This window comes from Protopterus annectens, chromosome 9.part0, assembly GCF_019279795.1.
Source record: "Protopterus annectens isolate FY-2018-M chromosome 9.part0, PAN1.0, whole genome shotgun sequence".
NCBI classification, from domain to species: Eukaryota; Metazoa; Chordata; order Ceratodontiformes; family Protopteridae; genus Protopterus; species Protopterus annectens.
This window is the reverse complement of record NC_056743.1, coordinates 683,627,548-683,639,150: the sequence shown is the minus strand read 5'-3', so window position 1 is coordinate 683,639,150 and position 11,603 is coordinate 683,627,548. Positions and strand designations below refer to the sequence as shown.

The 11,603-nt window shown below is 37.8% G+C and overlaps 1 protein-coding gene across 2 annotated transcripts in view; it reads right to left on the bottom strand.

Annotated features, from left to right (window-relative positions):
- Window positions 1-11,603, bottom strand: part of LOC122811444 (neural proliferation differentiation and control protein 1-like) — a 311,459-nt gene that overhangs the window by 77,952 nt on the left and 221,904 nt on the right. Inside the window, exons 1-2 of one of the 2 annotated variants that reach the window (XM_044083290.1) lie at window positions 10,599-10,689; window positions 4,216-4,317 (exon numbers count right to left, since the gene is read on the bottom strand). In XM_044083290.1, coding sequence (XP_043939225.1) covers window positions 4,216-4,317; window positions 10,599-10,659 — 163 coding nt within the window. In that variant the 5' untranslated portion in view covers window positions 10,660-10,689. Of the gene's footprint in view, window positions 1-4,215; window positions 4,318-10,598; window positions 10,690-11,603 lie in introns of those variants that run through there. The other variant, XM_044083289.1, reaches the window with a different exon arrangement.

Below are 11,603 nucleotides of genomic sequence, written 5' to 3'. Positions count from 1 at the left end.
ACTTTAGTGGCTCTGTTGGACAGAGAAACAGGGAATTAATCTAAGGGGGTGGCAAAAGCCAACACATTCTGGCTAGGCTTATAAATGTGTTTGGGCAGATAGCCTAGTACCAACCTATGAACCTATAAGAAGGAGATTGACTTTTATTTGCACTGTTTGCAATGTGTGCTTGCTAGTGTGTGTGAGTGACTGAATCTGCTGTGTGTTTCACCCAGAGTGGTAATGATGTGCTTGTGAGTTAAGGTGTATGCATATGTGGTATTGGCTCTGTGTTGTAGTTTGGCTGCTTCTGAAGTGTTCGGTGAGGTACTTGCAAGTGTTTGTCTAAATTATGCTAACTGAGCAAGCAACTAGGGATTTGACTGGAAAGGTGTGTTTGGAATGCTTATAATAACTTTTTGAAAGTGTTTAAACTGAATTTGTGATCACTTTGGTAGTGAAACAGGTATCACCATTCAAAAACCATTACCTTAAACTGTGTTTATTAATTTTGGCTTTCCCTGCACTGACCGAAGCTGTAGTCTCTCTCCTCTTCCCACCACCTTATTTGTTCTCTCCAAGGGTAAAGGTTTGGTAGTTTCCCCCCCAGAGGTTTTGGCTTTTTTTTAATTTATAATGCCCTATAAACTAGTTCTTACCTCCCACAGCATACCCTGTATAACAACATTAGCGCAAAAAGAACAATGTTTCTAGCCATATGCCTCACTGCTGATTCAGTCTACACCCCACACTCTGCATGCCTAATGCACACTCAGAGACTCCACTGGGGTTCTGTCAAATGGTGCAGAAACTCTAGCCACCCCTCAGGAGTAAACACTTGACCATCAGATAATGAAATCCTTCCATTCAGCCCTGGCTTTCAGTACCCTGGATTGTAAACAAACTGGGTTACTAGTACTGCAGATGTTAGCTCATCCGTTATGCCTTCAGGCTGGCAAACTGTTTATGTATTAAAAATAATCCTTTTTTCTGGTGCTTTTTTTTTTTTTTTTTTGCTAAGCTTACATGCCCCAGAGTTATTAAATTTACTTACAAATGTCCACATGCATGACTTCTCATTTAAACAAAGGACTTAGAATTAAGGGAATCCAGCATTCATTTTGTATGAGTGGAATCTGAACACACTCTGCATTGTTTCCAAGTTATTTAGTATTTTGCTGTGAATGTTCAACATAACTCTTACGGATCAAAGCTCTAATAAAATCAATTCAAATAACAGTGAGCAGGCATGTTATGTAGGTTGGTTTCTCAGTGAATATACCAATTCACCTTTCATGGAGGGAGGCTGGCATAATGGTTAGGGTATATAACAGTGAGCAAGCATGTTATGAAGGTTGGTTTCTCAGTGAATATACAAATTCACCTTTCATGGAGGGAGGCTGGCATAATGGTTAGGGTGTATAACAGTGAGCAAGCATGTTATGAAGGTTGGTTTCTCAGTGAATATACAAATTCACCTTTCATGGAGGGAGGCTGGCATAATGGTTAGGGTGTGTACCTCACTGACACGAGGTATAGGGTTTAATTCTTGGAAAGCATGGCTAGGCTTACAATGGCCACCTGGGCCTAGTAATCACCTGTTAGCCTATATGTTGTACAGTTTGTTTACTTCTTTCTGACAGATTCCAGTATCATAGGGCTGCTTGAGTAAACTGGTAAAATTAACTTTTCTCTGCTAGTCAATCCCATAGTGATACTTTTGGGCAAAAAACTCAAACATTCACTCTCTGACAATCAGTGTAATTGGGTCTACGTTATATTATCGAAAAATTAAAATCTTGAGCGCTGACATCAGCGAAAATGTAGAATGTCAAAATTAAATTTTTTGGATCGCAGTACAGTGGAGATCGGGATATTTGCTCTTTCCTCACTGTAGTTCGATCTCGGAGCTGGAATATATATTTAGTGTGGGGTGTGGGGGGCACAGCCTCCCACAATAGCGATTTCAACATTCTGCATTTTCGTTGATGTCAGCACTCGAGATTTAACTTTTTCGATGATATAAAGTAGACCCGTGTAATCAACCCCAATTTGTTAACAAGCAGGAAGCATTTTATATTGTTAACTGGTAAAAGAGCTAAATAAAAACAACACACATCATATACACATACCATATAAATGGGACCCCTCTCCCTAAAGTTGGTACAGTCATCAGATATCTAAGCACTCTCCTTGATGATAAACCGCCCTTTGTTCATAGAGTATTAGTTATGGGAAGGGAATCTCCAACATCCAAAGATGTCTTACGAGTTCATAGGAAAGCACTAAGCAATCAGTCTGCAGGACATTACCAGCCTAGTTAATAACCTGTATTCAAAAGTTTCCCCCAGCCTTAAGGAGGGCAAGACAAAATAGATTGAGAATTTGAGGCTTCCCATCCACTTATGTAGTGCCTTGAAAGTGGCAAGGTGTTGCTCAGCTTGACATGCAGTGGAAGTGTGTTCCAAAGGTGAACAATACACCAGGATAGAAATCTATCACTCCAACATGTCTAATTAATCCATTAGTTCCTCCCCTCTCCATTTAGACCAATAACTGGATGTAACACCCCAACTGGTATGAATCTTACCAAGTAGGTATATTACCTTGAAAGACCAAGAGTAGCAATGGGATAGGCTCGGTTGCATTCCGGACAAATTAAGTTTTTCACCTTTTTCTATCTCATGCAGACTACAAATATGTCTGTGTCTTTCCTTTCAGGCTATGAAAGACCTATTTTAAGCAATCTTCTCCACCTCAAAAATGCTGGTAATCTTTAGAACATAAGGTAACATGTGCATGGTGGCTTTGTCCTACCCAATGGATTTTCCATCCATGGAGACTTTACTTCCATCATGTTAAGTGTTGTGACTCCTTATCTTCTATTTGCCTCAAGGATTAATATTATGGCCCTTGTAAAGAAAGAAGTTAATCCTACCAGGCACACTTTGTGGTGTGCATGGCTAGGTTATGTATGTATGGTTGTTCAAACTGCCTTTCTAATACTACTCCCTGAACCTCTATTCAGGGTAAGTACAGTACATATTGAAGTGTACTATGATGTCTCCTCCTCTCTCTCTCTGCATATATACATATATATATATATATATATATATATATATATATATATATATATATATATATATATATATATATATATATATTTATATAGGATGGCTGGCGTTTGTACAAATGTAAAGAATGGCATAAAATCCACAAATCACTGTAACTTAGTGGAAACTGTGAGAACTACTGAGGAAAAAAAAGATGAGATTCATAAAACACAGTTTCACAGAATTGCCTGAAGATTAGGTAAGGTTACACGGTGCACTTAAGCAAAAGTCTGATGTATGATAATAACGGACAGTTCAATATAAAATAAGATGTCCTCATGGTTTGCCCTTCTCCAGAACATTACAAAATGTGTAACACTTAGTGCACTGGGAATTGAAGTGGTGCAGTCCTAAATTTATAGCATTCACAGAAGCAAGCCACAGGTGGAGCACAGCACATGTTCTATACTCTGCCAAAGGTGGGCCGAGCAAACACTGCAGGTCCAGAAGCTGCACACACACAGCCAGGCCATGGTGACAGTGATATTTCTGTACCACATAAACCATTTATGCTGAGCAGAGCCCTTTATTGGTGTAGAACCCTATGTGGCATGTGCCTTGTGGCCTTCAAACCAATTGGACTTCTGAGCTGGCCTATCCTGCATGAGACTAAGGTTGAAGCAGCTGTCTGTATGTAATCACAAGGGACATATTAATAGCCTACAGGTGACAAACTAGGCAAGCTTCAGTCATCTGTGTCAAGGATACTAGACATAGTCATCATGTGCATGTTACCTTATGTTTTGTGATACTCTCTAGGAAAGACGAGCCACTATGAATGTATTTCGCAGCTGGCAAGACTACCAGTGGTACAGGCAACAGACTGCATCCACATAGTTATAGCACCTTGATGGGTGAACAGGGGATGGTACTCATGATCCCTATCACTGCCACTTACTGCAAAGGTGTGCAAGTTCTACAATAGGTTTGTAGTTTGGGAATGTGAGAGACAGACAGAAAAACTGCATGAGAGGGTAGTCAATGAAGGTGTTATAGGAATAAGAAGGATGGAATAAATAGTCACGGATGTAGGATATAAAAGTATATTAACATACTGATAAACAGCAAAGTTGAAAAAAAAATAGTATATTACTATAATATAGAGACTTTTCTTATTACGTACCATGTTCTGTTTCACTAGACTGTATCATCTTCACTGTTTTGGCAAATATGGACTGAATTAGGTCAATTGCCTCATCTGGACTCGTAGCTAAGTATTTTCCACCTGAAAAAAAAAATAAACAAGAAAAAAAAAACAAAGGTACCATATCATGCCACTTGATCTTTTAGCTCTGGAAATATATACACATTTTAATGTACAGTCCTTGAAGTAGATTAGCAATACATAAGCGAGCCATGTCCTGTATTACAAAAAAATTACAGTGATTTGTAATGCTGATAAACAAATGGCACCAGACGCATCTGATAAGGAAAGGCTAATAATATTAATAAATCAACAAGACTGATTAACCACCACACCCCTTAAAAAAAATAGTTCCTGGTCCTCTAAGCTCTGTGGTTGCTATGGCAACCTACTAAAGGGAATGGTGCAGACAGATCAATTTTTATATTTTTATTACTTTGTCAAAACAGAAAGGTTATGCAACAGTCTGTATTAAGAAGTCAAATTAGTATATGTTGATTTACTAAGGCAAGAATCTCTGTTACTAGTAATGGTGATTCCCTCTTATCTCTGGTTGTGTTAGAAATAAAATTCAAACATTGAGTACAGAGGTCAGACTCAATTATTCAGAATAATGGTTAGTCAAGGATTGGAGTTTCTTCATTTTACCAGATCTTCAGTCTTTGTTAATTTTACTGAGTACCCATAATTATTTTAATTCTGTGGGTGACCCCTGATTTCTTTAATTCCTCAAGTACCATCTGGCTTTGTTTAGTATACTCAGGCCCTTGACTGTGAATTTTGCTGAATGCCCCCAGTGCATGTTATCATGCTGTAGATGAAATGAAACCAATAAATGCCCTGGTCTCTTGAATCATAATCCTGCTGGAGAACACCAAAAATGTTCTAAAAATAGCACCACCAAAAGACATCACCATCATATGTGCCATAGCCACCAAATTAACAATCATATGCACCACGGCCACCAAATTAACAATGATATGCATCACGGCCACCAAATTAACAATCATATGCACCATGGCCACCAAATTACCAATCATATGCACCACGGCCACCAAATTAACAATAATATGCACCACGGCCACCAAATTAACAATCATATGCGCCATGGCCACCAAATTAACAATCATATGTACCACGGCCACCAAATTAACAATCATATGCACCACAGCCACCAAATTAACAATCATATGCACCATGGCCACCAAATTAACAAAGAATTTAATTTAACAGTCACTTTGACCTTCTGCATTCCGCATTATTTGTGTAGTTATAAGATACATGTATGGTATATGATCAAGAATATGATTGTTGCTATGCTAGTTCTTGTTCTAAGGCAATATTGAGGTGAAGTACAAGATGGAGGGAATATAATGAAACTGTAGGAAGCTTGAGATATGAAGATAAAGATAGGAGCAGTAGTGAGCTTGGGATAGGAAGAGAGAAATTGTAATTCCACAAAAGAAGGGATAGTTTGGATGTTAGTATTTAGTAAGGGAAGAGATAGTTTGGTTGTATGAACAAGGAAGGACAGAATGATCAGCCTGGATTAGTGTAGGAACAGTGCCAGTTTTTGGTTAGGTGTTCCTTAAACAGTAGTTTAAATTTAGATGTGTCAGAATAAAAAGAGTCAAAGCCACCCCTGTCCGATGACTACCTGTAGCAACTAAACAACTCATGAAACAAAGAGGGAAAGCCTAGAAGGTATGGACAAAAAAAAAAAAAAAAACAGTTCCTACTTTACTATCATATAGACAACTAAGAAACCTAACAAAACAACTTATTAACAATGGTAAGAAAATCTAATGCTTAACCCATCAAAACATACACACTAATAATCCAAAATTATTCTGAGTCACAATCAATAAACTGTTAAATCTAGGACAGCCAACACCAAACACACAAAAACAAAATGATACAGGCTTTGTGCCCACTGAATGGCGCACAGCAACGGTTATCCCACTCCACAAAGGGGGAGCCACCATGGACCCCAGGAACTACCACCCCATTAGCCTAATGAGCCTGGTCTGCAAGGCCATGGAATGTATCATCATGGAACTTATAAACAAAGACATTGTTAGTCTCCAAATTCTGGACCCCACCCAGTTCGGGTTTGTAAAAGGCAGATCATGTCTCCTAAACCTAATAGACTTCTTTGAAGCAGTCACCAAAGCCATAGATGAGGGTAAGGTGGTTCACACAGCCTATCTAGATCTTGCCAAGGCTTTGACACCATCCACCACTCTGGAATTATAGATAAACTCACTAAACTAGGTATAAATCTCTATGTCACAAGATGAGTTGCCAACTGGCTCACTGACAGAACCCACACTGTGAAAGTAGCAGACTCCAAATCTGACTTCAGATCAGTGACAAGTGGTGTACCACAGGGTTCAGTCCTGTGTCCTCTCCTGTTTGGTATCTACTTTTCTGAAGTGCAGGCTAACACAGAAGGTCTTTGGCTAACAAAGTTCACAGATGACTGCAAACTAGGAGCCATAATTGAAACTCCTAATGATGTGGACATCCTACAAAAGGGCCTCACTGAGACAGATGCCTGGTGTCAAAGCCATGGCCTCAGTGCCAAAATGTGCACTGTCATCCCCTTTGGTAAAAACTCTGTACCCATGAGCTACCACATAGATGGTAGTCTACCTAACACCAAAAGTGTGATAAGAGACTTTAGGATACAGGTTTGATAATCACATCACCACAGTAGTCGGGAAATCCTTCTACATGGCACACCTCATCACAAAGGTTTCTCATCCAGGAAAAAAGAGGTCATTGTTCCCCTCTACTCGTCACTCATTAGACCCATTATAGAGTACAGCTCCCCTTTTGGTATGTACCTCACAAGACATCTACAACAACTGGAAAGGCCACAGAAATACCTCACAAAGAGGATTACCGGCCTCAAACAGATGCCCTACGCAGACCGTCTCAAAAAACTTCAGCTTTACTCCATCGCATATCGCCTACTCAGAGGCGATCTCTGCCTAACATACAAAGCTATGTCAAATCCAGAGCTGTTGGACATGCTCCACTTAAAGAAATCCCAATCCCTCCGAGCTACATGCTCTAGGGACCTAAACCTTGTTAACACAATAAAATGAACATGCTGGAGGGATAGATTCCTGTCCCAGAGACTTCCCATACTCTGGAACAAACTACGTATCTATATCAAACAAAGCTCCTCAATAGCACTCTTCAAGAAAAATCTTGATGATTGGATGGGAAATAGGAAATTCACCCCGCGGATCACCTCTGTGGGTCTGCTCGACAGGGTCACAGGAAAATCATTTTCTTGGGTGGCGAAAGCCAGGGTACCTTTTTGGCTAGGCTTGTATAGGCCCCAGGGCTGATAGCCTAGTACCTACCTATGAACCTATGATACCACAGCCAACTATTTCAATATCCACATTATACAGATAGTACAGTCATTAACCAGCCAGGTGACTAATCAAGCTCTTAAGGTCCCTACTCAGTCACATGGCCACTGTTAAGATTTCTCCTTCCAAACGATTCCCACAAATACCTTCAAAAAATACCTTAAAAAATTAAAGTCTACTATAACTACCCCTGACAGTCTACCTAGCGAATATCTTAAGATGGCAGTTGTGACTTTTTCACATCCAATTTCAGCTATCTTAAATCAATCTGTATCTGAAAGTAAAGTCATCTAGCTATGGTAAAAATCATTCATTCATTCATTATCAGACTGCACAAAGGTGGAATCAATACTGATACTTCGTCAACTGCCATTTTATCTCCCCTTTCAAAAATATTAGAAACATGTATTCATAAGCAGCTAACCAGCTATCTAGCAGACCTAACATGGCTTGTGTCCTCATCACAGCACAACTATTGCTTTGCTGAATTTTAATACTGTCACCACTTACAGAAATGCTGGAAGCCTAGTCTCCACCACATTCCTAGACTTAACAAAAGCTTTTGATACCATCTCTCACCAGAAACTCTTACATAAACTTTCATCCTTAGGGCTCTCCAGTTCCTTACTGCAGTGGTTCCATAGTTACCTATCAAACAGTGAAATGGAAAAATGATTTGTCCACCCTCTTCCCAGTAGTTATTGGTGTCCCACAAGGATCTATACTTGACCCCATACTTTTCAACATATTCATCAATGATCTCTATAATGCTACGAAAAATACACAGAACACTTGACTCTAATTTGCTCTGCCAAATCTCTCTCTAAACTTTAAGGCCTTATGCAACAATCCTTCTTATTGATTAAAACATGGCTAAATAATGCATAACTACTTCTAAATCCTAAAAAAAACTGCTTTTCACTCCACAGCACATCTCAACAAAAACATCACTGTCCACTATTGTCTCTGCCAACAACACCATAATAGAACAAGTAAACCACAGAAAACTACTGAGTGATATCATAGATTACCAGTTGAAATTCAACCATCATGTATCACATATGGGTAAAAAAATCATCAAAACTAGGTACATTATACAGAGTAAAAACCTACCTCGCTGTCATAGACAGAAGACATATAACCTCTGTTTTCTTACTTCCATTTTCCTGTATGCTACCTCAATCTTTACTAAACTTCAAGTGCCACAATTGTCCATACTTGAGCAATGTTATCGTAAAATAGCCAAATTTGCAGTAAACTGTAACAATAGAACACACTACTGCCTAGCTCTCAGCAAGTTAAACTGGTTAGAACTACCACATCACCTAGGTCTGCTCAGCTAAGTACAATACACAGACTTCTCTATAAGCCACCCAATTGTTCGGTCCTTAACGACCTGATATACCACTACTTCCACAATAGAATTTTGCTCTTCAGATAAAAATCACGAATCACTATAAGTAAATAAATCACCTGTAGGTGACTCCCTGTATTCAAACAGAGTAACTCAACTATTGAACCACATCTCACTACCATTGAAATCCATTCTGAATGCAAACTTATTTAAAACACAACTAAAACTTCCCCTGTCAAAATAATGGATCTGCTCCTTTACATCTCCAGGATAAATGCCACTGTTATCTTGCCATAGTGTCAAACCATTTCTCTTCATTCAGAATCCTGTACCACACAACCAGTCTTCCCCAATACCTGAATAGTTTTACTAGCATCTCGTAGCTATATACCTTGTGTTGTGACACTGCTCACCCCCACCTCTATAATTCTAATAGAAACCTTAAGATAGCCATATATAATTAATATATATATATATATATATATATATATATATATATATATATATATATATATATATATATATATAAATTGTCTCTGAACCTGCTTTGCACCCCACCTTGTAATTATATTATTTCCTACCCTACCTAGTTTCTTCTCTCACATCCATTTATTTGAATTTCTAAGCACTAATCACACAATCTATTATTTTTTCCTGACAAACACACTAAAACACCTCTTCAAATGCTCAGTGTTCAACATCTGCTAATGCATAAGTACCTTTTACACTGTAATAGTTGCCTATATGTTTATATGAATGTAGTCTAATTAACAAATGTATGTGTCCTTGTATATTATTTAATGTCTGTTCATGTGTATACTGATTATCTGTTTAAAAATGTTTGTAATAAGTTGAAGCTTTCTTCCCGGGTCTCCACTGATAAGTTTTTTTTTTTACTAAACCCAGTAAAACAAAAGCTAAGCAAATTAATTAAAATAATATGCTTTGTGAGAGTACCACCAGTCAAAGTGAAGCTGAGAACCTCTTTTATATAATGGTACCAGCAAATTTAATACATGTTAAATTACATACCTTAGCTGAAAGTTTATGACTGATTTACATTATTAGATAGCATTTCCAGTAAAACATAAAGAGGAAAGCCTTAGTAAAAATGAACTAGAATTCACTGAAATGAGTGTCTGCAGTATTTAGCATATCTATGTCTGTTCTTTGTGCCTTTAGTGTATATGAAGAAAGGCTAAATAGGAAAAAACTATAAGCAGATGAAGAGCTTATATTTTTCTACCAGTGCTGTATATTCTGCCGTACATTTAGTACCATTTAGTTTTGTATTTCCATGCTTTTATACTGTGCCTGTTATGGGGAATTTATGTGTAGAATCAATACATCCTTATCAGTTTAAACTATTTGCTGTAGAGACCTGATCATGTATGGAAGGAAAACTTTCAGTTAAGATGGAAGTGTGTAAAATAGATAAAAAGAGAAATAAGAAAAATGAATAAAGTCAATAGACCATTTGCTGAAATGCATATTATGGGCATGTAAAAAGTTTCCTTACAATCTATAAGCAGTGAAGACATGTAATTTTTTGTGTCTCATAGTCTCCTCTTTCACACATACCCATTACAGTTCCAACTCATTAAAAAAGTAACACTCACCAGAAGAAGAGTCAGCTAAGGCTGTGGACAGAGAAAGCAGGAAGAGGTATAGCACCTTCATTTTGTATTCATTTCATGTAGGGCAGCCTCATGAGCTATGTAAGCATGAACAGAAACTCTGGCTTTAAGCACTGAATGCACCAAGTGCACTTTCTCTCACAGGGTTTCATGTTTCATCAACAATATTTCATAAGACTTGCAGTGACGGCCTTGGGATGCGTAAACAAAGGCAGCCTGTCACACTGGCAATGCAACTGCATTTGGTTATTTGTTCAAATTTTGGGGACTGTAGTTTTGGATTGAAAGTAAAATGTCAGGTTCACAGATACAGGCATGTGGAGAAATGAACTCTGCAACTATTGACACAAAGAGCATTCTTTCACTTACCAGTTAATAAAAGACAGTTAAGTATTCATGATAATAATAGTAATATTACTAGTATTAATCATAACAATTATAATAGCAACAATAATAATGGCAATAACAATAATAATAATAATACAAAATAAATTTGTGGTTATATAATGTTTTTCACATAAAGTATAGCAAAACACTTTATTTGTCCTGTATTACATCACTTGCAATGTAAAAGCACTACAGAATACAATTCGTACTGACTGGACCATCACATCAGTATTGGACATCTGCTCTCCAATTTCTGTCCTACACAGTCCTGTTTAATATACTGTTCTGGGTACATCTACAGACATCTACTTTCCGATTTCTGTCCCATGCAGTCCTGTTTAATATACTATTCTGGGTACATCTACCTTTTAAATTATTTCCTGTAGTATCAGACATTTACAGTACACTCTGTCTTCTGTCTCACACAATCCTGCTTAATATACTATTATAGGTACTTATACCTTTTAAATTATTTCCTGTAGTAAAGCACTTTGTAAATTGGTTCCCAGTAATCCGCATCATGTGTCCATATTGTATAACCATGAATGACCTGCTAAATGCCTAGAAGTAAGTCTAAGATGTCTTTATGATATGACTGAA